The 27,418-nt window shown below is 45.5% G+C and overlaps 2 protein-coding genes across 4 annotated transcripts in view; one reads left to right on the top strand and one right to left on the bottom strand.

Annotated features, from left to right (window-relative positions):
* LOC119164927 (uncharacterized) overlaps window positions 1-27,418 on the top strand; it is a 423,059-nt gene that overhangs the window by 127,673 nt on the left and 267,968 nt on the right. The window lies entirely within an intron of this gene.
* The window catches only part of LOC119164929 (uncharacterized), a 169,015-nt gene continuing 143,449 nt past the window's right edge, over window positions 1,853-27,418 (bottom strand). The window contains exons 5-9 of one of the 3 annotated variants that reach the window (XM_075873326.1): window positions 16,592-16,984; window positions 15,960-16,088; window positions 14,477-14,683; window positions 12,399-12,515; window positions 1,853-9,339 (exon numbers count right to left, since the gene is read on the bottom strand). In XM_075873326.1, coding sequence (XP_075729441.1) covers window positions 8,446-9,339; window positions 12,399-12,515; window positions 14,477-14,683; window positions 15,960-16,088; window positions 16,592-16,984 — 1,740 coding nt within the window. In that variant the 3' untranslated portion in view covers window positions 1,853-8,445. The remainder of the gene's footprint in view (window positions 9,340-12,398; window positions 12,516-14,476; window positions 14,684-15,959; window positions 16,089-16,591; window positions 16,985-27,418) is intronic. The other 2 variants (XM_037417129.2, XM_075873327.1) reach the window with 2 other exon arrangements.

The raw sequence follows: 27,418 nt of genomic DNA, 5'->3' as shown, positions 1-27,418 counted from the left end.
TGGTCAGTTACTGCAGCCCACAGCTGTCCGCCCGGGAGAGATGGCAGCACGTGCTCGTGTCCCAAAATTCTGGTCGTGCTCCGCCCACAATCATCACTGTCCTTTCGACAGAGAATTTGCGTAATTTCCAATAGCGTTTGCTCATTTTCGCGAAGTCGAACTCCTCTCGAGTGTCCCTGATAGCAGTCGAAGTGGCTTTGAAAAGAGGAAAAGGAAGAAAGAAAGCGCAGTCCCGTTACTGCTTTTCTCAATGGAGGGCACCTCCACAGTTATGCGCAGGGAAGGGGGAAGTGGGAATTAAAAAAAACAGAAGAAAAAAGGTAAGAGAAGGGTAGTGGAAAGCATTCGCGCCGCATCACATAGCGTGCGTCCGAAACCGCTGCGATGATCCGCAACCATCAGGAAAAGCAGTGCTTCCCATAAATACCCACGCTTGTGTTGGTTTCAAGTCAGAAACTCGAACGTCCTTGTATGATCCGGCACGGATTATGACATCACTGTGCAGCCAAACCATAGCATTTTCGGCAATGACGACCTTTCGCCCTTTTAAATGGCTGCTCTTAGTTATGGCTAACTTTACTAACAAGACGTCAGAAAACAGTGTTGCTCGGAAAGGCATATACCTACTCAAAACGCTTCACTGGCGCATCCCTTACACGCCTCTCAAGAGAGATTTTGAGCCCATACGCTCAGCTGGTCACTCACTATCATGGAGTGGAATGGTACTGAATTTCGGTATGTCTTGTAGTCATGCCTCCTTCTTGGAAAAGTCCGCCGCGACGGATCAGTGGTTATTATGCTCGGCTTCTGTTCTGATGATCACGGCTTCGATCCTTGTCGTGGTGGCCGCATTTCGATAGGGGGCGAATATGCCAGTGGCCCGTGTACTGTGCCATTGTCAGCACACGTTCAGGTACACCAGATGGTCGATATTCCCGGCCGCCTCTACTCGGTGTCTCTCTTAATCATATGGTGTTTTTCGGACGTAATACTTCAGATACTATAACTTTTATTCCTCTAAGAAGCTGTTATTAACTGCATCGGTGATAAAAAAATATTCAGACGTGTAAAATTGATGCCAAAGCTTGTCTTGAATCTGTTTATAAATATTGTGAGACAACAACAGTTTGCTAAATAGCAGTGTGTTCATAACAGGTTGGAACTCATTTTTGTCCCGAATCTGTGTGGAGGCGGCGAGCTTTTTGAAGCACATACGTGACTTCAGCGATCGCCATCCTCTTGACAAGTCAAGTAAGCCGTCGAGAATGCTTTTGATCAGCATCATAATCATGAGCCTCACGACGCCAAGTGCAGTGCAAAGGCTTCTCCCATGTTTTGCATATCAATCTGGTCTTGAGCTCGCTCGGACCGCTTTATCTTCGATGGCTTCTTAACCACATCAACAACAGCTATCTTTCTGCCCCCCCCCCCCCCCCCCACACACACAATTTCTCGCACGCTCGGCTTCTCTTGGAATCTGTAGTATGTTACCTTATAATGACTGACGGTTGTCTTGTCAAGGGGCTACATTTCCCGCCCATTTCTTCGTGTTTTCGACTCGGATGTCCTTAACAACCGTTTGTTCCCTGACCAAGCATACGCTCTCTTCTCGTTCTTTCAGCTTACATGTATAGTTTTGGAAAGAATCCAATTCAATTAAAAAATTAATAGACAGCATCACTCTGTATGTCTCACCTGCTCGTTCATGTCCTCTTCTTGCGACGAATTTTCCAGCGTCACAGCTTTCGATCGTTTATCGAACAGCCACAAAAGCCCACCCCTCCCGAACACAGAGGATCGAGAGAAATTGACTGGCGCGCGTGAAATGAAGTGATTCAGACAAAGCGACGCAGACAGAGCATAAAAAAATGTATTTCAAGAACACACCGGGTCCATATAGTAATAACCTCTGTGTATGTACATATACAGTCCACCTGACTTGTTTGACACTGATAGGTGATATGTCGAAATCGAAGCAGTTCAAAAGCAAGCTTCTTTTCACCAAGTTCATCAGCTGGCGTCAATTGAAACGAATAAAAGTTACAGAGCAAACAAGTGCACCGAATCGTGTGACAGGGTGAAACAACGAAGCACAATAAGGTAGGCGCAGATGGCTACGTCCACACAGCAACAACAGAGGCGCGTAGTAACGCTTAAAGAAATCGGAACTTTTATCACAGCCGCCATTGCTAACGCCACGAGAAGCGTTCTCTGAAAATTTTGCGCAACTCAATGCTTAACTATAAGGAACATGCACACGGCTGCAAGTTTTGTGATGTGGTTGCACTAAGCAGAGATGGCTTCGATAATCTGAACAGGACTAAATTTGCATGCCGACCACCCTAGCCGAAGTTACATCTTGGGGCACAGGGGTATGCCTAGAGCATGACGGCTACGTAACATGTCCGCCATGACGTATTTGTCAGCTTCCCGCGATCCACCTTTTTTTTTTCTCATTTTCTTGCGCAGTTTCCCATCGTCTTTAGCAGGGTATTGGTAAGGGCTGGGCGCGGTCTCCGGGATTCGCAACGGCGCGCAGCCGGAACTGATCTCCGAGGCTACCGGCTGGGACAGTTGGTATCGCCAGGGATGCTATTCTGGATGTTGTGGAATTCCGCCGTGTCGTCAAATTACACCAAATACCAATGTTGGTTGGGCCAGAGCACTGCTAAGGTGTCTCTGACTGGCTTTAAATGGCTCTATTGGGGAATTTTATAGAACTTCAGAAATTGACAGTTTCGCCGTGGCATCGTGAATAAAGGTGCATTGGGAAATCCGGTGTTCGCAGCACAGCTCTTGAGATTCCCCGATTTTACTCACGTACAAAGCCGTAGCTGCGATGCCGGCCTGAACGTAGTTTGTTGCCCTTCATAAAATGATTACAGTTTAGGTTTTAACAGGACAAAGAGAACGTAGATAGTGACAATTAACGGTGGCGTGTCCTGACACTTTTTTTGAATCGCAACGAGTTGCAAGTAGCTTTTCATGTGTGCGCTGTAGTTCGTCTGGAAGAACTGAAAAGAGGCCTAATAGGAACATACAACACGTTAATTGCATTTGCCCTTAACTCTTTCGTGAAAGCATACGGGTTGAACGAAGCCATCATTGTACGTTATAGTGCCCCAGCTAAGGTAACCAACGGTGAGTTGTACCTTCTGCGATGCCCACGTCGCCACTGTCCCTGTAAGACAAATGCTGGAGTGAATTCACAAACAGAATAAAAGCTCGTTCTCAGTGATCAAGCGGATTCGCTAATGATATGCACGGCGTCGCGATTGGCTGAAATTTCGTTCCGAGAACGGTTCTAGAGCAAAGCAGTTTGTGTGAATAAGTATCGTGGACCCTGTGTGGGCACTCTCTAAAATATACAAATGCAAAAAAAAAAACCGTCGCGAATTCGTACCATCGGTTCAACGGGCATAACACGCTTTTCTTGAAAGTTCGTGTGAGTGGAAACTGAGTCTGTACATTGAAAGGAGCCCCTTAATACTATTCGATAACCTTTTCTTGGGCACAAATAATTTTGTGAGTGCTATTAAATACATTTACTTGCAGCCGGCGCATCGCAACAAAGCGACAAGGCGTAGAAAAAAAAATGGCGGCGTGATCACGTGACAAACTAAAGTATCGATAAATGCTTCATGACGTCACAGAGAGAACGGCGGAGCAGGAAGCTCGTTTACGCATGCGCTCTCTTCGGGCGCCGTAATCTATAATTGGTCCTGCTGGCGACAATTGCACGCTTCCGGCCTCCGCCACAAGTTAAGACACCGCACATACACGCACACATACACACATCACAATGCATCCTTAATCCTGTGTTCGAGAAAAGGACACAGACTCCAGGGTTAGGTGTGGAGAGAGCATAACCTTGACGTGTCTCAAGGTCACAGAGTCCTTCGAAGCGCGTTACCTGCTATGCAGAAATTGTCGCTAGGAAACAGGGGAGATGCCCAGAGGAAGAATGGAATGTAGGTTGAAGGCAAGTGAGGTTAGGGTAATCCAAAGCGGCAATAATTTCAGCCCAAGTTTCGCCAATATTATTTGCTTCGTCAGGGTCGCAATCGCTTAACTAACCAATTAAGTCACCGAAAGAGGAATCCCACTGCAGCCCACGTTCAAGGTTGCTTGTTTCGTTAGAGTAGCGACTGCTGTATTAACTTAAAAAGGTGATTTCAGCAGCACTGATGTGCGTTGTCGTCTTTACAAAACTGATACGTTGGAAATTTTGAGAGGTAAAGGGTAGAGTTGTAAACGTATTTGCATTTTTAATTGGCAAGCACTTGCTGTTTGCTTGTACTATAGACGAATCCGATGCGGCGACTATTGTGTCGGTGCAGCACTGCATCGCTAGATTTTAGTATTTGTTGAGCAGACAACATGATTTGAAGGACTCTGACCACACCTCCCGCTTAGAACCAGAAAATGAAAAGAACATCACATGTAAAACGATCACGCGAGTTTTTATCGGGGAAACCGGATGAAGACAAGTCGTTTCGCGAGTCTCCACCTATGACATCATGAGTCGCCGAGCCAAATGAAACTACGGTATGTTGCTTTGCGTCTTTCAGTCCAACACCCGTACAGTAGGTTGTAGCATTTGACTGCCTAACTCTAGCGCACCCAGTTACACTAGCATCAACCACTGCATAACTCCCGCACAACCACTGACGTTTTAGTTGCGTCACTCAAATAGTCTGATGTGGATTCCCATCTAATTTTTGTTTCATTTCGTTTCACTTTATCTGGTAGTTTTGACTAGGATCACATGCTACACTAGGTATACACACCAAAATAGTTAGTACATGAAAAAAAAAAAAAAACGTTTCTACGGTGGGAAACCAAACCTGGAATGTGATATGTGAAACAGAGCCTTGGTAATGCTCCTATGCTACAGGCCTTCCTGCCGAGTCGATATGGTAGATAACGCACTTTAAAATATTATCACACGTAATCTGGTTGATATGACTTAGAGATGTAAATATGATCTTAGAACTGCGAGCAGCCGCTGCTAAAGTTTTGTAGTAGCTATTCAAAGACTAACGTGAGCTTCCAGACTACTCGCTCGGAAACCGTGGAGGAATATCTGTGCTTATTATCTTACGAATCTGTTCTTGTTGGGGTAATTCTTATGTATTCACAAAGAATTCTAAACCCCGGGTGATGTAAGCGAATTTCCGCACCTTCAAAAGTGAAGCGAATAACAAGAAAACGTTTAGATATGTCAATCGTGTTTGCCTTCTGAATTCAGTTTTTCCTGAAGTAAAAGCTCGTCTCAAAGATTATTTAGTGACAATGATAACGGAAACCGGCTATGTTTTCAGATAAACCCAGTTCCAGATTATACTAAGCGGCCTGAGCTTTAGTTGCCACAGTTACGTACACAAACCTTAAGATTCTTTGAGAAGTAAGTATACGAGAGACTGCAGCATATACAAAGTGCGTCAAATTAGCATTAAAACAAGTTTTTCTGATAGTTACAAAATCACTGTAAATAGACAAAAATTTTTGTTTTCTGAAACATCTTTTTTTTCTTCGTACCGAAATTTCGCGTATCAATATTCACGTCCTAAAAAAAGGACTAGATCCACTTGCAAATATGCCCAAATACTGCTGCATGACAAAACATTTCATCAATAGAATTTCTTTCATAGCTTTTACCAGCATTTTTAACCAGAGATCATTGGTTTTGTACTTTCAATCAGCAACTAACGCGCTGCTTTTCGAAATGATATCGTAAATTGAGTACATTGCAAAGTGACTAGGTTCAACTATGTGCACCAGTAAAAAAAAACGTACGAAAATTGGGAGGCCACCAATACAACCAAGTGGCACTCACCTGACACCACGACACAACCAGGGTAAAAAAGAAATCTTCCCAAATTAAGAGAACGAGTTTGATATGACAATTCTTAAAATACCGCTCAGCAGGTATTTCTTTGTAAGAGTGGTTACAATGGAATGTTTTAAACGACAACAATAAAATCTTCAGTGTCTGATATGACTATTGTCAAAGAACAACAAAAACATATCCACAGTGGCTTAAAGGTAGACCAGATTAACTCTGGCAATAGGAGAGATTTTTGAGCACCCACAACTACACCAGAGACTGGACAGGTTATCAGTGTGAACGCTGGTGCGATCAACAAAAATCAAAGTCGCACAGCACTAGCGTAAGGACTTACAGTTCACAGCACAATGTACACCCATCCATCGTCACAATCGCTTAAATAACACATCTGTAAGTCCCGATAGTGCCTTTTTCTAAATTAGAACACCACACCCACAAGTACGCGTACCTTTCAACCACCGGTTACATCTCGTTGCTTCAGACACACGAAGAGATAAAGGAAGTGACGTGCACACACTGGCCGTGAAAATATGACGCTTGAGTGAGAAACGCGAGACGGACTTTTCACCTCTTCAGACCCTGACAGTCACGACGGAGCTCGCGTGTATGTGATAATCTCGAGAATGCTATCCGTGATAAGGCTTCCTCCCCCCCTCCGCTTAATGTACAAGTTTACGCCGTAAAGTTCAAAGTTTCTTCGTAACCTCGACACAGAAGAGTCGTTCGTGAGTTAACAAAGCTGGACTGGAAGCTGGCTGGCAGGATTTCGCGAGTTTGGCGCAATGTGTCGCGTAAAGCGTATGCCGATCACAGAGAATAGTAACTTGCTACCCTGCCTGACTTTCTGTGCGTCGCGTTTAGGTGCACGAAACCACTTTGCAAGTGTCGCGGTAGAACTTTAGGGGTTCGTGTTTTTTTTTAGGCAAGCTGTGTTCAGGACTGCGGCCTTGGCGATTATATCCGGCGACGCTCGTTTCTGGAGCTGATCTCGGAGGCCACGCCAGGACAGCCGTGCTTCCGCGAATGTTACCGTTTGATTACACACATTGCACGCATTTGCATTTGCACGAGGAAGTTTTGAACATGCCGCTTCAAACAGACCTGTCACGGTAATCCCAATAATGTTCCTTGTAAATAACAAAGAAAACGTATGCCACGGCTAAACATAGGTGGGTCCTGGCGCAGCCGCACATCTAAACAGGTTCAGGACTCGTGCGGAAGCCCATCAGAGTAACATAATATAAGTGTTATAAGAAGTTCGAGCAGTGCCCCAAGCTACCTGCCCTGTATCTGAAACGTTGATATTCGGATAACTCCATATCAAGCTTTACATTGGCCGTTAGACGCTGACGTCACTATCGTAAAAAAGCGTGTATGAACAAATGCGAGAAAAGGAGCAGAAAAGCCTGCCCACCACCTTTTCGTCCAGCTTCCAGGTTATCTTTACCGCTGCGAGATATGTCGACAAAGTAGCGAGGTCACTAAAAAGACACGTCGAAACTGTACAGAGTATACAAGAGAGAATCTTTTTTTTGTTGACTAGATGCCTCGAGATATGCTGGGTGAAAGATATGTCTTTCTCCTATCATCACGTCCAAACCTATCACACTGCCCTGATGCGTTGAAAAAGATCGCTACGAGTACGAAGCTGCGATACCGGCGCTGTCAGGGAGGACTGTTGCCAAGGCTTGTTATCTCCAGAATGTGGACAATGAAGGCAGTGTTCACGATATTTTTTTTTCTCTACAAAGCCAGATCACTGGTTATCTGTACAGGTTGTAAGCCGAGCTGATGACATCACAATGAACAATTCTTCGGAAAGTCGCACCACGTTGCATGGTACGGTCCCGGTAGGCAACGGAATGATCTGACCAGTCATCCAGGACTTGAGATTGCGCTCGACCCGGATGACGTTCAGGCATCAAAACCAGCTTTCCTGCCGTGCTTGGTCGACACCACCACAACGTATGCCACATTAACCGAAACGTAACGACCTAGTCAACATATAAAGTGCGGTTAATACCTTTGCAATGATTCATGACCACAGGCAACAAGTACGAAAACGTACACACCAATTGGCCCACTCCTAAAGCAGAAAAAATAAACCTTGATAACTTTTAAAGGGAGAAACAAAAAGAACATACAACAAATGGAATGCAGGGCAAACAACGACAGCAACAACAATCAAACGACTAACTCGCCATTCCATCCTCGGCAAGTAAAGAAGAGTGACTTAGAAAAACTGGTGAGTCAGTGAAGCGCTGGCAATGAGTCGGCACGTCACCGTACCTGAGAACCACGATAACCAGTGGCCCTTACAGACATTTAAGCTTGGTGCGCCTGGCGCCTGAACAGATCGCACCGATGGCTCTTCCTTGTCAGCTGCTGAAATGTCACGAACGTTTCAGCTGTCGTGGACTGAAGTTCACGCACTGCGAATTCATCAAGACGAGAAAAATAAACGTCGCCAAGAACAGGCTGGCAAAAGCAAAAAAAGAACGCCTTTGTCCGGTCATTTGTACACAAGATGGTCATCCTGGATACCAGGCTTCTATCTCAGTGGCAAAACTTGTTGCATTTGCTTCTGGCCAAGCTTAGTTCTGCTGGAGGAGCAGCTGTTCAAGTTCGTCGGCGGACCGTAGCAGGAAGGCGGCCGACTCTCGGTATCCCGCTATGAGCTGCTTGACGGCGTTCACCTCAGCTGGGTTGAGCGAGTACTTCAACGCCATCGCCGGCCTGCTGTCGACGCCATTACCGACGCACTTCTTGACGCTCAAGTCCGTCGGACTGTTGTTGTTGTTGTTGCCGCTACAGGACGACGACGAGACGCTCGTCCCTCCCAGACTTCCGGGGTGCCTGTGGTGCACGTGATAGTGGTGGCCATTGGCTGCTGACGTCACGGTCGCCGTCAGCCCGACGCCGTTGGTGGCCGAGCCGTTGTTGTTGAAGCACTTGTGGTGGTGGTGGGTGTGTGGAGTGTGCGGGCTCGCCGCCCCCGCGACTACGCCGTTCATAAAGCTGTTGACCGGCGAGGAGGATGAAGAGGAGGACGTCACCGTACCGGGAGACATGAGGATGCCGTTTGACGTCACCGAATGACTTCCAGAAGTTGCCACACCGAAGTGCTGGTGGAACTGCTGCTGATGGTGGTGGTGCATGTGGAAGGGGCACACGGAGGCCACATCCACGCCCGAAGTGGTCATGCCGCTGCTTGCAGCGGCGGTCAGTGGTGTGGGGCCACCGGTGGTTCCTGAAGAGAGGCTTGTGGACAGCAGACCGTTCGTGGTCGAAGCGTTGCTGCTGACGATGGGAGCGGTCAACCGGCTAATGAGCTGGCTGCTCATGTTGTTGCTCATCGACGCGGTGCTGCTGTTCACCGACAGAGACGCCGGCACGCCGAGCACGGTGCTGGCACCGTTGGGTCCGCCCACACCGACAGTCACGTGGTAGCCGGGGGTCGCAGAACGGCCAGGAATATCCAGCTCCATCTGAAGGGAAGACAAAAGAACGAACACGTGGAAATTAGCAGCGAGCTTGTTGGACATAGCAAATATTGTCAATCATCATAATGACATCACTATTAGCCTGTCTTACGTCCAGTGCTGGACGAAGGCCTCTGCCAGCGGTATATTATATTGTGATGATGTTGTGATGTCCTTCATCTGCTGCCATTGTTCACAATGGGGGCGATGGATCCTTGAAGCCGTCATCACGGCATTTCCCTCCGTCTCCTGTCACACTGTACTGTGACGAATCAAATAAAGCAATCAAGAAATCGATCTCCAACCCACCCTGCCCAACGCGAGCTCGTTCCATTTTAAGCCAGCGACGCTATTCATTTCGTCGCTCCATTGAAGTCAGCCGCAGTGGTCCGCTGCGCTTCCCATCTCCTTGAATCCAAGCAGAATACTAAATAGTGCGAACGCACCCTGCGGTTCTTTTCTTGGTACCGTGTTAGCGTTACTTAATTATGTGCTGTTTTACAAGTATACATCACCGCTATCTACCTGTCGAGCATTGAGCTAAACTTAGCTGCATGTCACAGTGGTTAAAAAAAAAAGAGGATGAGCTCCATTTCAGGTCTGGTGGTCCAATTCCGCCAATTTCCCACTGTGTGGGTGCCCTCGCAGGCGACTATGAAGTTCGTTCTGCCAAGCACCAGGTCGGAAGTGCACTTCTTCAAAAAATATACCCCACCTACCATTGTTTGGGATAGTGGCGTGCTTCAACCCACCACAGTGCACTCGATAGGACCCGGCCGGCACAGGATTCCGGCCGCAGTGACTACCGGGAATCCAACGCCAGGCTAAAGTCACAATGCAGAGGTACTGAACATCGCAGCCACCAGCTCGGGTCAAGGAAATCACGTAGAGCAGTTTTAGCAACGAAGTTCTGGCATGGGCTCTTCCTGGATATTTTTGGCGGCGAGAAACTCCCAGAGACTTCAGCTTCCACCTTAACGTCAGTAAAGTTGTGGCTCAGGCTAGCTAGTACTGCATGATCTATGGCGTAATTGCGCAGAAACATGCGGTCTTACGGTTGCGCAAGCCTAATGCGTCACTAACCTTGTTTGGTACTAGCGTCATTTCGGAAGAAGTATCCCAGATTTGCAATACGCCACAGATTGTGCGCTTCACTTCACTACGGATAACCCCCGACCCTCTACAGCTTAGTGAGATCGCTAGAGATAAATAGTGTGGAAAAATAGAAAGAAATGAACACCTAGGTTCTTTACGACTGCATGGAAAGTATGAGCCAGAAGAGAAGGTGAACAAGAACAACAATGGAAGAAATGAGCACGAAGAAGAGCGTATCATTCTGGCAATACAAAAAAAAAAACTCGCCATACCCACAAAGTCAGTAATGAGGAGTGGGCAAAGCTCCGGAGGTAAATCTGGTAAACCGTGAATCCGTTAGCGGCGGAAACTGCGATCTGAGAAATCGCGCTTCAACCGCGCATCGGCGCCACCAACCTCGGACGAAGACCGTTTTAGGTGCTTGGCTGCTGCTTCCCGTGTCCGCACCGCCCCAGGATCCGCTCGTCGCCTCTTCCGTGCCGCTTCCGCTCCGCGGTCCCCCATCTCCGGGTATACACGCTTCTCGGCGAGCCCGTGTCACCTCTGGATCGGTGGTTCGTGCCAGCTGCCGGCGCTGGCGTCTCACTTCGGCTTCACCAGTTCTCACACCCGGGTCTTGACGGCGAGCCCGCGCTGCAGCCGCTTTTCACGCCCTCCGCTCCGCCTTGCCTTCTTCGTTGTTCGTAGTAGTAGTAGTATCGCAGCGCTTCGAGTGACGACCATCGTAACAAGGCATGTCCGCGAAGTAATTGAAGAAGAAGAAGAAGGTGATGATGATGATGATGAAGATGAAGATGATGAAGATGAAGAAGATGATGATGAAGAAGAAGAAGAAGGATGATGATGATGATGATGAAGATGATGATGAAGATGATGATGAAGATGATGATGAAGATGATGATGATGATGAAGAAGAAGATGATGAAGAAGAAGATGATGAAGAAGAAGATGATGAAGAAGAAGAAGATGAAGAAGAAGAAGATGAAGAAGAAGATGATGAAGATGAAGATGATGAAGATGAAGATGATGAAGATTCCACTGCCATGACTCGTACCCACTCAGGGGGATCGGCCAAGAATCGATGACTTAATTCGGTGAGATTTTTTTTTTGCCAAGCACCAGGTCGAAAGCGGGTGATGGTGATGCTCATCATGATCTTCAATGTCATCAGCGTGATTGCCATGGCGTGTAGTGGGTAATTGCGTGTGCTGTGAAAGCGCTTGTTCGTCATCAGCATCATCGTCAGCGGCGGCTGCGGCGCGAAACGCCAACGAACAAGCCTAGACGTTAAGGAGCATCGCCCCTAAGAGTACGAGACGAGTTCAGTTCTTGACTTGGGTGTCTCCAAGAGGAACTCGCACCTTCGTCATTGTAAGCCCTGGCATATTCATTAGATTAACCTTGTGTTAGGTCGCACTGCCGAAGCTGATCTCGGAGGCCATGGAGAAAGAGGCACGTCGTTGACATCTGATCCGCCAGGTGTCCCAATGACCTTATCTGCTTACAGTGCTGGCTCCACCATTCGAGCTCCCATTTAGAATCAATCAATAAAGTTTATTCTGACAACTCCTTTTAAAAAAAGTAAATAAATTTCTATTCTTCTGAAAATGAATTGTCCCTTGTCTTTAGTGAAGTTATGCCCTGATGTATATTCGTATCCAACTTCAACCGGGACCACGACATTCTATTTTTTAAAACTATTTCTGTTGTTTAGGAAAGTCGGAAGACAGGAATTGCTTCGGAGGGAAACAAGATTGTCACTCGAGGCTCTCGCCCCAAAGATTGAATGCATTATACAACAGAAGTTGGAGCTACGGATAAATATCATCGGTTTCGTGGAAACACTGCACTGGAAGGTATACTTGGCATACAGAGAATGGATATAAGATTTTATGCTGAAATGAGCACGGCACCAGAGGTCAGACCCCAGCCAGAGAAGACTCGCTCACTGAGAAAGGGAGGAAACCCACCGGCAGCGGTTGCAACCCGAGCCTCATCCTTTTGGCGTTGTTGGTTTCATTTTCGCACGCTGACGCCAGGATCTGCTCGGCAAGCGGTGACGTCAGGTGGGGGACGGCCGTGCGACCCTACATTTCACAGAACAGAAAGAGAAGGAAAGGAAAGGTCACGAGAGGCTCTCCTTCGTATGATGCGTGAACTTTCTAGACTAATCAATGACGTCGTCAATAAGGCAACTGCAATAAGCCAGACTTTATTCCTTGATCTGCGATGTGTAGGATTCTACGAATGCGGATATTTACGCAACTCGAGCGCTGTAAGCCCGAAGCTACATTAAGGTACGTGCACAGTGGCATGCCTAGGTTGCGTCGCACCCCCGTCACACTGGACGCTTTGTTGTCATTCGAATGAAGTGACATTCGCATCTATTTACACTGTGCGGCTGCCGCACAGAGATATATAATGCTATTAGAATTGAATGACCCAGGCATAAAGACACCATAACTTAGTCAATTGAATGAGATCGAGAAACACATTCGCCATCGTAGTCAGAGCGAATGTAGACTCTCTACCCCAGTAATTATTTAAACGATAGCAATCTCAATTTGACCTGCACTCATGGAACCGCGATAAGTAACGCAGCATTTTTAGACATCTCTCACTATTACGAGGTCAGATGTACGGAAGGCTTTGCCAAAATCTTTTTTATTCTCCACTTCAGTGGCGCCTGGCCGCAATCGCTGGCCACCATAATGTAAACAAGCAGATCACTCTGCGCACGTGGTTGCATGCATTTCCGACGATGACATCAAGGGAGCTATTTTGTTTTATCTCAGGACCAAGTCTCTTTTTCTGGCTTAAAGAGCCGGTGAACAAAGAGCATACTCGACGCACGCATGCTGAAACGCTTGACGACCGCTAATGGCAGTAACGATGGGACTGACTGAAACTGGTCAGCGCGGGCACAAAACGCTCACGCGCCGATCCGTCGCGCACGTAAAGTCGGCTTCGCCAAGTGAAATTAACCGATTGACCTTACTTTGCACTACGTGACGGCACTCGCCGAATAGCGGCTCAGTGGTGAAAGGAAAAGGTATGCGCAACTTTGCTGCCTGAACGTAGCATATGCAATAACTTTAGGGCGAAATTGACACAAGCGCCATCTCGCGAGTGGTGAGTCGGACGCGCGGGAAAGGGTCGCGCCCTTATTGTGTTTGTATCTTTACACATTTATGTTCCAGCCGAGTTGCACGTAATCAAAAATTCTTCACAAGGAAAAGAAAAACACTGAGAATAACGAAACAAAACTTTTGCCGCCATGTTCAGAACAGGAACGGTAACTTATTATAACGAGCACTGCTATCCATGATTTGCCCGTCGCGGTGGTCTAGGGGTCGTGGCGCTCGACTGCTAATCCGAAGGTCACGGGATAGAATCCCGGTGGCGGCGGCCGCATTTTCATTGTAGGCGAGGATGTTCTAGGCCCGGGTGCTTTGGTTTAGGCGCACGTAAAGAAACACCAGCTGGTCGAAATTTCCGGAGCCCTTCAGTAAAGGGCGGTCTCTCGTAGTGATATCGTGGTTTCGGGACGCTAAACTCCAGATATTACACTTTCCGCGATTTATGTAGCTGACTCGCTCGCTGTATTCCGTACCGACCGGTTGTGCCCTCGCGATCTCCGACGACAGCGCAGCTCTGGCCGACTGGGCTCGCCCTATACGCCATCTCCTGACGCCGATCTCCGACGACAGCGCAGCTCTGGCCGAACGGACTCGCCCTACGCCATCTCCTGACACCGACAAGAGCTCTCGTCGAGCGGTGCCCCGTTCTCGGACTGTTGCGACCAGGTCCGTCTTTCCTATCTCCTCTCTATTTCTGTCACTCGCTGTCTCCGCGCCTCGCTCTCTCCTTTCTCTCTCTATATATATACCTTTTAATCCTATCCTTTTAATCCCTCCTTACCCCAATCTCTTGTGAGCCACTGTTGAGGTGTCGCACCTGATGCAGACAGTTACAGAGCTCCCCTTTTCTCTTCTGTTCCCTTTGAGAACCACATAAGAAAGAAAGACTTATGTAAAATCGTTCGCACACTCACGTCCCAGCCGTTGAGATCGCGGGTGCGCTTGGTCCGGCGGCAGGACTTGAGGTAGGTGCGGATGCGTTTTCGGGCTCGCTCGGCGAACTCCGGGAACTGTCGGCTGCACGAGTCGATGATGGCCTGGATCTTCTCCTTGGGCTGCCGGGAGATGGGAACCATGCGGTCCAGGTTCTCGTCCACGAACAGCCGCACAAACATCTGGGCATAAAAAAAATCGCGGCATATCCCCGAAGTTTTTATTTATTATTTGTTAAGTACCTGCTTCGCCATGAGCCATTACAGCAGGGAGGGCACAGTACATACGATCAAACACATAAAACACATTCCTAAAGCATGGAAAAAATCATCATTTGAATCGATAGTGAATATATCCGGTGGCAGAGTGTTCCATTCTCTTTTAGTGGGCGAAGCAGTGTGATCGTTTGGTGTAACATCGATCACCCGTGACGTTGAACACTCACGCGTGTAAATGAGCGCCATAGCGGAGTACACTTAGATACAAGACTTATTGATTATAAATATTGTGCTGCGTTGAGATGCGAATTTCGTTTTGCCTTCATTATTACTGCTTTGCGGTCTAGTATCTAAGCTGAAGTAGACAAAGGTGAAGTCTGTGCACGTTGTCCTGGTGGCTGTTGGTTGTTTCTAGTCATACTAAATTCATCCTAGAGTGCATCGAGACGTTATATACTGCACAAGTCCGTCGTTGACTGTTATCATCATTCTGCACCAGACGTAGTTTTACACTTCCAGCATCGGACGGAGTGGAAGCTCCCTTCACGAGACGTAGTTTGGCACTTCCATAATTGGATGCATTTCAAACTTTCTGCGCCAGACCTAGTTTTGCACTTCTTCCAGGATCACAGGAAGTGCAAGCCTCCTGCAACAGACGTAATCTGCCGCTTCTATGATCCGAGAGATTTCAAGCTTTCTGCACCAGAGGTAGTTTTAATTTCTTCCAGTTTCAGAGGGAGTGCAAGCTTCCTGCACCAGACGTCGTTTTGCATTTTTGATGATCGGATGGATTTCAAGCTTTCTGCACCAGACGTAGTTTTGCACTTCTTCCAGGATCAAAGGGAGTGCAAACTTCTTGCACCAGACGTCGTTTAACGTAATCCACGATCAGAGGGATTTCAAGCCTTCTGTACCAGACATAGCTTTGAACTTGTTTCAGAATCGGAGGGATTTCAAGCTTTTTGCACCAGACGTAATTTTGCACTTCTTCCAGGATCGGACGCATTAAAAGCTTTTTGCACTTCTCATGCCTCTGGGATCAAGCCACCTGTATTCAAACGACGTTTTAATGACACCATTATGTGACGTTACGTATAACGTGACATTACGGTGACATCACCGCGGCTTCACAGTTTCAAACAATTTGTGACGCTACCACATGACGGGTTTTTGCATCACTCGTACTGAAGCCGACGCCTACGGTCAATCCTGAGGTTTTTTAGCGTTAGCGAATACTCACGTTAAAGGCCTTGAGGCGCTCGGGGTCGTAGGAGCTGATGTCCAGCTTGTCCTGTTCATCGTCATCGTCTTCCTCGTCTTCGTCCTTTGTGCCAGCCGACAGATCGTCCGGCTCGGCGGTCGCAGGACTCTGCAAAGGATAGTAAGTAGTGCGCGGGTCAGAACCAGACGGCACAAAATTGAAGGACCGGTCCGACATCGTCACTAAATAGACTGCACACCTCACAACTGCTCTTCCCACTGCTCACTGCATTTAACGCGGTAACTTCCGAGAATATCGTGGCAGCACATGACTACATCAAACCACTAAAGTCGATCAATCAATCAATCAATCAATCAATCAATCAATCAATCGATCAATCAATCAATCAATCAATTGGAAGTTCTGGTCTGTGTAACATTTTCAGCAGGGTGACTTCCAAAAAACTCAGGTCGACACTTGATTTACAAAAGCCATGACAATCAATAAATCAATGAACCAATCAATCAATCAATCAACCAATCAATTAACCAATCAAACAATTGGAAGTGCTGGTCTGTGTAACATTTTCAGCAAGGTGACTTCCGAGAAACTCAGGTTGACACTTGATTTACAAAAGCCATGACCATCAATCAATCAATCAATAAAATCACCTGTCCTCGATCAGCGAAGCTGTGCTCGGCCGCCATAGACCCTCCGCTGAGAGTAAATCCGGAGCCTCCGGGAAGCGACGTCATTGCTGTCGTCTTGGAAGTCATGTTGAGTGGCTGCTGGATGTCCATGGGCTCGTCCGCGCAGGACCGCCGGCTAGCCGACGCGACAGGCGATCCAGCGGCGATCCTCGCGGACGAGCCAGTGGCGACGTCCTCGGACGGCGGTCGCGGCGACCTGGTCGAGGCGGCGGCGGCGTCGGCAGCCATGTGGACGTCTGACGTCTCCTTGGAGGTGTTGTCTAGAACACCCGCGTCGGGACTCGCCTCTTCATCGTCTTCGTAGTTGGGCGTAGCCTCATCGTCGCTCAGCTCGTCGCTGCCGAGCGTTGAGTCCTGCATCATCATCATCATCATGAAGTTTGTCTGCCCATTAGTCGCACTTGTGATTCTTCGTACCATTTGCGCATCCCATCCCGAAAGATCGGTCATCACTTGGAAAGTACCCTGATTAAGAAAATTATTTACCTTGCTGAAGGAATAAGTATTTATTTTATTTGAGTCAGAACTCTTTATCTATATGTCCAAGTAAGATTGAATATATATATATATATATATATATATATATATATATATATATATATATATATATATATATATATATATAAGGGAGAGAAGTGTATACCTAAGGGCTCGTAATTCCGTGTTTTAACACAATATTAATGAGATATAACAGACAGTAATGCCAAGGAATGTACAGGGGAAATTATTAGAACCAATGGAATGTAAATAAGAAGAAAGAAAAGTGGATGAAAAAATTACCAGCTGTGAGCAGGAAACGAACCAACGACCTTCGAATAACGCGTTGCTCACAGCTGGTAATTTTTTCATCCACTTTTCTTTCTTCTTTCTTCTTATTTACATTACATTGGTTCTAATAACTTCCCCTGTATATTCCTTGGCATTACTGTCTGTTATATCTCATATATATATATATATATATATATATATATATATATATATATATATATATATATATATATATATATATATATATATATATATATATGGCAAATGACGGCGGCAAAAGCCAGCCAATACCGGTCATTTAATTGCTATTGCACTGAAAAGAATGGGGAAGGATTTAGAAAACGACGTGCGAAAGGACAACGACCGGCCGAGAAACAGACCTCCGCCGCACGAAATATATTCGCTTCTGAATTCGCACTCTTTTTTTTTTTTGCGTCGACATTCATCGCTTGTTTCACGCTAGAAGCTCCGACCACCGCCACCATGTTTGTCGCTTCTTCACTCGGCACCGGCTGGCCGAGAAGCCGAAGAGAAAGCTCGCAGCGAGAGAGTGGGGCGGTCGCGGCTACGTAAACAAACAATACATCGCAGAGATAAAGAGCAGCGGGCCAACGAAAAATAACGAGGAAATCGGGGAGAAGAAATAACAGCTCGAAAAGGAGTTGGGAGGCGTGGGGGAGCCCTATGAAACGACGTCCATAAGAGAGCGCCCGAAAAAAAAAAACGGGAACAGCTTGTTTTTCCTTTCTCTCCCCTTCTCTTTGCGGGCTTCTCTCCTTTCCCTTTGCGCCCAGTCGTTCTCCTCTCTCTCCCGCCTGTGCAGGGCTGTCACCGAGTGGCCGAGGACACACATGGATAGCGAAGCAACGCGTGGATTCTGCTACAAGCGGGACCGAACGCGAAGAGAGACAGAAAGTTGGAGGGGGAGAGATAGAGGGGGAAGGAATGGAAAATACTGGGACAGGAGAAGAAGCAAAAGTAATAACTAAGACAAAACGAGGTGAGCCACTCACCTCCCACTTTCCTTGTTGCCCCTGACAACAGGCGTAGCGCGGCGAATCACGTGATATTCTCCCCTTCTTTCTCCCTTTCCTGCACAACCTTGCCTTCTCCCTGGTCAGACGAACTTTTTTTCTCCGCGGTTTTGTTTATACTCTCCACTGTATATCGTTTTTGCTAACTGTCACCCTAGCGGTCGCTCCCTTCTCCTTTCCCTCCGAACAACGCTTCTACGTGAGTATGGAGTCCTCAAAGAAGATAACCATGGTGGAGAGAGAGAGAGCGAAGAGAAAAAGGGAGTACAGGAGAGCTACATAGAAGGGGGAGGGAAAATGGGGCATGGATACGCTGATTCTTGCCTGCGCCACGATTATGTGCTCTTTCACCCACCCCCCCGCACTTTCTTATGTTGCTGTCACTGTACTTCTACTCAGTTGGCTAGCGTGCTGAGTGCGGCAAGCTTGTTCCCTATTTTTTTCCCTTGGGTCACCCCACACGCCCTTCCCTACATACCCATCTCAATGCAACCACCTTGTGCTTGTCTAGGAAGAAAAAAAAAGAAGTTCGTGCGTTTATTTCCCAAGTCTCCCCTTCGGGACGGGCCCCAAAAAGAAGGCAAGGAGGAAAGGGAATGAGGGGAAATAGAAAAAAATGGAGAGCCGGATGGAAAGACATTCAAACACTTGTTGCTACACAGTTCCGCAACGCGAGAGGAAGGCAGTGCGGGCCGCCAGCCGAACTACCACGAGGCAGCCCCGCAAGTCGGAAACGACGCGACCTCGCTACGACGCAAGGTTAGGGAATGAAGGAATAAGTCATAATAATATCTTGACGATAGAAATGAATGTGAGTGAAACAATATATTAAAGGTATAACATCCGCAACCAAGCAGACACTGGAGGCGTAATCGGATAAAGATGAAACTTCTATCGAGACGCGTCTCTATAAAAAGGCAAACATATGACGGCTCGTTCTTCCCCATTGCTCGATTGAGGAAAAGAAGGGGCGTGACGCTGTCGCTTGTTTCTAGGCAACAACGCAGGACGGTTGGAAAAGAGAAGGAAAAGTATGCAGGCAACGGCGACACGAAAGATCGCAGGAATATCGGTACAAAAGCCATTCGCGTGGGTAAAGTTTTAGGGAAGATAAAGAAGCGAGTGAATGTGAAAGGTACAAAAAATCACCCGGAACAAAGCAGACACTGAAAACGTGCTAGGATAAAGATCAAACTTCCAGTGGACACGTCTCAATAAAAGACAGAAAAAGTAGTTCGTTCTTCCCATTTTTTTTTCATTGAGGATAGCAAAAGAGGAGCCTGACGTCGGCGCTTCTTTTCCCGTAACAGCGTAGAAAAATTCGGGAAAAAACAAAGGTATGCATGAACAACGGTAGTGCCGAACGTCGCAGCTGGAGCTATGGAAACTACATGGCATAAAAGTTGTCTGCTTGTGGAAAGCGAGTTATTTCGGGGGAATATGGGGAGAGAATGAAGATGGTGTGGGAGGTGGCGAGCGGGATATAAACATTGGACTGAAGAAAATTGAGTTAGAAAGGCACGAAGAGTGACGCGAAGCACAGCGCGACAAGAAGCGGGCGTGGAGAGAAAAAAAAAATCTCTGCAGGAAAATTGAGGATGTTTTTTTTAGGGAGTCGGAACATACACACAGACAAGGAGGCGTGGGAGGATAGAAAATGAAAAGGGAGAAGAAAAATGAAGAGAGAAAAATGCATGTATAACGGTACTTTTTATTAAAGCCCGAAAAGAGGCAGCCAGTAGTTTAATGACGAAAACAAAAAAGAAGCAGGTTGATAAAACACCGTTTTATTCGAAGAAAGCAAGGGCGCGAAAGCAAGAAGAATGAGCGTAGAAATAGGAGGTGTGGAAGAAGTAGCAGCCTGAAGAAGGCGCTAATACAGCGGAGCGTGCGGAAACGCTAAAACGTACCGTAGGTGAGAGAGAGAGAAAGGAAGGGGGTGTATTTGCGCATGAAATGACAGGCAACACGAACGTGCTCAAAGAGCACTCGAAATCCGGCATATATAAATATAAATCTAGATATACACGCCCGTGAGCTATAAATATGTACATTGGGCTCGCTACTTGACAGGTGAGTTACGATTGCGAAAAGTACAGTGGACGGCATGTCTAAGAAGAGGGTGAGTAGTACTGAAGGAGAGGAAAATAAAAAAGACTGAAAGAGAGGCCCGGTGTTGGAACGACGTCAAGAGAGTGCCAAGCAAGGCGTGTGGCGATAAACGGAGGGGAAATCGTTGTTGGAGCGAAAGCGTCGAAGTGAAATAGGTTGTTATAAAAAATGAAAAAAGAGGGGATGCCTATAGCTTCATATCGCTCCCCCTGCTGTCGACCTGTCTTCGTCGTCGTTTTGAACCCATATTGTCTCTTTGCTTCTCTGTTTCTTGAATTCTTGTGGGGCTTTGAGAGCGCAGAATGCACCGAATGTAAGGATACAAAAGCCCCACATAAAGCGGCCAGCTGAAGCATTGGAGAGAGTGAGAGAAAAAAAAATAAACTAGTCACAATAATGGCAATGTCTAAAAAGAATAACAAAGAATAAGAGGTGCGCTTCGAGTTCCTTCCATTTTTATGGTTGACGTTGCTTCTAATTTATCTCTCGAGAAGCAAGACAGGCAACGCGGCAAAATGGGGTTCGTAGACGACAGCAAGCTGCTATATATAAAAGGGAAAAAAAGAAGAAAAATCGAAAAATCGACTAACGAGTATGACATAAAGTATTGTTCGATCGACACCGTCATTGAATTAAGGACTGAAGGAAGCGGAGTTGACGTTTGATCGACGAGTAGCCGATTCCGGCCGACATTTAACGAGCAGCTGTTAACACTGACAGACATTTAGCCACAACTAAGTCGCGGTTAGCCGACGTGAGCGAAATCTCGCTAACATTAGCTATATAGCGGTGGTAGTCTACGAGTAAATACATTATCCGGTTAACAAAGCACGACCTCTACTTGAGACGTGCTCCAAAATAGTCGGAAGTTACTGCTGACATGATCGTGAACAGCACCCTCGTACACCACTAATAAAGTGCGTGAACGGGGCTTGTGTACAAAGTGTCCTCAAAAGGACAGAGAATGGTAATTCTGGACGGGTGTTTGTTATAGAATGGGCTTCGTGTTGGAGGTCAGGCAAGTATTTTCTTTGTACTCAAATACCTTCTTGAACAACTCTAATCAAGAAGTAATATTCCTTTATATTGAAATCCTCCCTCAAACTAGTATGGACAAGAAATATTGACATTTATTCGAGCTGAAATCCTTCATTGAATAAGTTTGACCGACAAGGGATATTTATTTTGTTCAAATTAAATCCTGAAATAATTTTCTCAACAAGTCTGAGCCACAAGCGATATATTTTCTTCATAATAAAATAATTTCTTCTATGAGTATGAGGAAAAACTGACACCCTTTTTTCATACCAAAATCCTGAACCCCTTCTTTACACATGCTTGAGCGAGGAGTGACATACTTTCTTCGAATTGAAATTTTTCATTTGGTCGAAAGACTTACATGCGTGACGAGGTTTACTGGCTTTCGCATCTTCTTCGTACATGTATCATCAGACGCGAAATTTGACTTTCGTCGTCCCGCGGGGTGCGCGACGAGTGAAAGAAACAAAAAGAGCGTGATTACGTCAATATATGACGTCACAAGGACCTCATAAATATCCAACATATGTGACGGCATTGTGGCGTAATGCGGCATTATGACATCCTCACATCATACAGTAAGCTTGGACACAGGTGGCTCGATCACGGAGGCAATGTAAGACAACGTGAGCTACCTCCGATCTTTGGAGGCTCTGCAGAATTTCGTTAGGTGCAGACAAGGAGGTTTAAAATATATATTTTTTAAAACCTCATTGGTTGCAGAAAGCTTTGAGGCTGGTGGGGCAGTGACAGTAAATCGGCTGAGAGGGAAAAAAAAAAGACGGATTTCCCCTTCCAGTCGTCTTAAGTGAATGTTTAATCTGTTTTCTAAATCCCTCATTTGGCAAGTTTGCGCGGAATACAAAGCCGGTCGCCACTGTAAGAGAAGTGCGAAAGCCGTACCCCAGAAGATTTACAAATTTCTGGAAAAGCTGTCACGTGTTCAAAAGCAAGAAATGCGTGGCGAACTCTTCCTGAACGACGGCTGCGTTCGGCAGCTGCCGACAGGTGGCGGCACGAGTTCACGCTAAATAGAGTTACTGTACATGCCTATAGAGTCTCTAACGCTAACGGCGTCTTAGCAGTATCGATCTTCAGCAGAAACAAAGTGAACTTTTATTTCTTTTGCCTTGGAATACATTCAAGATAGTGCTAAGTGGTACAATTAATGATACTAATAACGAAATACAGTGCCTCCGCGAAACGTGGGGAAGATTAGAGAAGGAGTAAGGGCTTAACTGCCTTTTTTTTTCATAGGATGTTCAAAAAAAAAAGATGCGCGCCCACCTGTAAAGCACAGAGAATTGTCCAAGTTAGACAAATATGATGAACATAAACTGATGCACAAGCGATAAGGTCCATTTAATATGGTGTCTCGAAAGTGATCCGCACAACGTAAGAAACGAAAGAAAACAAGTTCAGTGTACAACGGCTAACATCGCGAAAAAAAAAAAAAGAAGTGTGTACACGTATTGAAGCTGCCCGTATATCGAATGCAAGAACTGAGAAGCACGCAAAAGCGGGCACCTTTTTAAAAGAGTACCATCGAGAATCAGAGTCTTCATATCTGTTCCGGTATAAAAGAACGTAATACAGCATATTGACCACTTTTCCGTCTATACGCCAACATCTAAGCTGCGACCGGTTCACCGGGCAACAAAACCCTCTAGTCTCTATTCCACCTTTTCTCTCTTGTATGGTTTTCTTTCGTCCGGTCAATAATAAGTAACAGAAGTGTAGATGAATAAACGTAAACAAGCAGACATTTAACTAACGTTTCGACTGGGTACGGCTTTTTTTTTTCTCTCAAAAACGATTCTCGGTTGAAACATCAAAGACGTTTTCTTTTTTATTTTTTCGAACATATGCGCGGCTGCACTTGTTATTGCTCTTTCTCTCTCTCTCTCTCTCTCGTAAAAAAGAAATTCCATTCGTGAACAAGCCTTCTGCGCCGACGATTTTCGATCGAAGAAGCTTCCAGGAAGAAGCGTGCGTTTAAAAAAGAGTGAACAAAAATACAGGATGAAATAAGTATGCTACAGGGAGCCCACAATGACGGCGTTTCAGGCGAAAGCAAATTGGATTAAAAAAAAAAAAGCTGCAATGAAAGCGCTTCATCTTTGACTCAGGAAAAGATGCGCCGCTCGCTTATACATACGCTGAAGATGCCCGACAATATGCGCGCAATATTTCCTGGCCATTAGCTTTTCACTTGAAATGCGTAAAGGCACCCGGGTTTGAACTAAATGGGAGCGTAGGCAACCTCTACTGAAAAAGAAGAGCAGAAAAAAATAACAAACAAAAACGGCAACTGACGGAGCTTTCTCGCCCAGGCTGTTTTGTTTTGAGCACGATGGAAGAGACGTGAACTGTTTTCTCTGTCTTAAGGATCACATTCGTTTGTCCGATTCCAGTTTTTTTTTCTATACGCTTGTAATTACAACCATAATATTTTAATGTTAGGAGGAAGTGCGGAGCACGGTTGCCAAGTAAACAGTGCGGTTACTCAGAAATATGCGATAAACAAACCATACAGGGTATGAGGTAGAACAATCAGATTTGGGTGCACGTTAAAGAACCCCAGGTGTTCAAAATTTCCGGAGCCCTCCACTACGGCGTCTCTCATAATCAAATGGTGGTTTTGGGACGTTAAACCCCACAAATCAATCAATGAGGTAGAACAAAAAAAATATCTGAATGCGAAGCGGACAAATGTAAATTGAAACATTCATTCAACTTTAACTACAGTGAGGTATGATAGGACAGCGTTTCAAGACAAGGCGTAAATACGTAAATTACTGGGGTCATCACAACCACAAACACACATATAATAAATATGTACATTATTTATTAGTTGAACTTCCAAGTAAAAAAAAAAGAGAAGGTTTGTTTTCACGTCTTTAACGAATGAGCCATGAACTCTTTCTCTTTTTGCATATATATATATATATATATATATATATATATATATATATATATATATATATATATATATATATATATATATATATATATATATATATATATATATATATATATATATATATATATAGTCTAGTAGATCCTCCGTGAGCGGTCACAACGTGGTTTATTTCGACGTTTCGGCCTAGAGTCTGGCCTTCATCAGGTTCCTGATGAAGGCCAGACTCTAGGCCGAAACGTCGAAATAAACTACGTTGTGACCGCTCACGGAGGATCTACTAGACTATATGCAACGCTACGGCCACTCAACCACCATGCCTGCCTATATATATATATATATATATATATATATATATATATATATATATATATATATATATATATATATATATATATACCTGCGGCTGGAGACTCCACTTTGAGATTCCCGCACCAAAATGCGTGACGTCATAAACTTTGACCGCTTACGTAAATCGTACTTATTTTCCAATCAGTAAAAAATGACCTACTTTGTCGTCTGTGGGGGCCATAGACCTAGCATACAAGAAATTTTAGAAAATTTCGTCGAGATAATGCCGCGAGAACACAATTTATTTCGTGATGTCAGAGATTTCGGCGCGAAAGTTCGCAAGAGAAGTCGTGTTTCGATTTTTTCTCCCTCTAAGAGTGAACTTCCGATGGGGAAACTTTAGTACGTTAGAGTTCTCCAAGTACAGTTTATGAATCTATACCGAGCGACATTGTTTCACTTGTCACGTGTGCTCAGATTTGGGGGCACGTTAAAGAACCCCAGGTGGTCGAAATTTCCGGAGCCCTCCACTACGGCGTCTCTCATAATCATATGGTGATTTTGGGACGTTAAACCCAACATATCAATCAATCAATCAATCAATCAATCAATTGTTTCACTTTAGTAGTGGTTGAACTGCCCACGTATTCCATGACCCTTGTGGACCGCGCCCTCGAGGAGGGTCATGAAACACGTGGACGATTAAAGTTGGTGACTGTATAGGATGACATTAACTGTAATAATTGTAATCTCAAAGCCACGCGCAGATGCCTAGTGATCACGGTGCAGTGAACATAAGTAGGCCGGTAATGACGATAACTTTGAATTCGAAGCGCATATTATAAGACACTCGAGATGAGATTCCGTGAGGGCGAGGAAAAAAAAACTGCCGGTATTATCCAGAATTCATCCTTATAAGCAAATAGCCTTGTATAAGTGTTCACTTTCGAAAATGAACAGGCAGCGAAGTTTTTTTCGTTTTTTTTATGGCGCCCGATTTTTACAATGTTTATTCTGGTTTTTTTTTTTTCTTTTGCGCTGTGCGATAAAGCGCACGAGAGTGAAGACGGGTTCAAAATGATAAAATATGTATGCAAATAGCCTGCACGTGCCACATCAGCGGCAAGCACAGTTAGTGGCTCGTTGTATTATCCCGTTTTAAAAGGGTACCGAGAAAACATTTAGACCTGAAAACACACGCACGGGATTTCTAGCGCGCGTCTTTGCTTTTCATTTCGACACGCTTCTTCTACTAACTACCACAACTACTGCTACGAGTACTACTACTACGAACACTACTGCTAATAATAATTGCTTAATAATTATTATTTATTGTTTATCGTGCTTAAGAGACACCTCATGCTAACAATATCCACGCCCGGCTTTTCTACAATATTTATTGAAGGCGGGGGGGGGGGGGGGAGACTGTGGCGCTGCGATCACTCAGCGATCATTACAATGATTGGTGGTACACAATTTTTGCCTAATCAGCGTACTTGCGACTTCTAATGCACCTGTGGATTCATCTATAGTTGCGTGTTCGTCTTAGCTTCGGATGAAAGAAGGACTTTCTGTGAACCTTTTGAGCTACATTGATTTGGTCAGCCTAAATGTCGAGGCGATAAACTGCTACTACCGAACTTTCGCTTAGCTTCGTGTTGACGCAAGTTGGCTGCAGGTCACGTGAAGTCGAGAGGAGAAGAAATAACGGGCCTTTGGGCAAATCCACGCACGAGCCATCTTTTCCGCGCTGGATAAGGGTCACGTGTTGCAGCTATAGGCCTTGAAAGTATCTGCGAAATCGGATATATCCGGTTAAACCGGAGAAAAGCGAATCCGACCTTGAAGGCCGATTATCCGGTTTTAAATAAACGGAAATTTTGCTTATCCGGTTCGAATGAATGTATACCCCCGGTTATTCGAATATTTGTGAGCGAATACTTAGTCTCCCTAAGAGCTTTTTTTTTCGAAATTTAAGTGCTATTGGATATGCACCGACACAACATGCGCAGCTCGTTAATTCATTACTGACATAATCACTAATGGCTATACAAAGACTTCCCATTTCTTGAGTGTGCATGCACTTTTACACCCTGCGGGTATTCATAACGAACGAAAAGTTTGCGAATGGGCAATAACTAGTTACCTTTCAAAAGGCATTATCACTAGTGACTCACGTAATGTCCCCACATTAATACAAATGAACAATGTGAGAAGGTCAATAAAAGCGCATATCGGACTTGTACAAATGGTTGCGTTGTTTCCTTGAAACACGGGAGTCCAAGAAAAACGAATATTAATCCTAGCATTACAATATAAAAATCAGCTTTTTTGATTATCCGAATGTCACGGTATTGTTAAACGAACAACCAACGGAATATCCGGTCAATCCGGTTTTCGAAATCGAATAACCGAATAATTGAATGACCGGATAACCGGTTTTCCCGCAAAACCAGTTTAATGTAGATGTCTAAGCAGCACCCATAGACACTATCACCTGATTTCCCTTCAATGTAGCATTAAAAAAAAACCATCTCGATCGTTACGCAAAAAAAAAAAAAGTGGACAATATCAAACAACAAAATTGAAACAGTACATAGTAGGAACGACGAACAGCAAATAGAA

This window comes from Rhipicephalus microplus, chromosome 9 (genome assembly GCF_043290135.1).
Source record: "Rhipicephalus microplus isolate Deutch F79 chromosome 9, USDA_Rmic, whole genome shotgun sequence".
NCBI lineage: Eukaryota > Metazoa > Arthropoda > Arachnida > Ixodida > Ixodidae > Rhipicephalus > Rhipicephalus microplus.
This window is presented reverse-complemented; position numbering and strand designations above follow the sequence as displayed.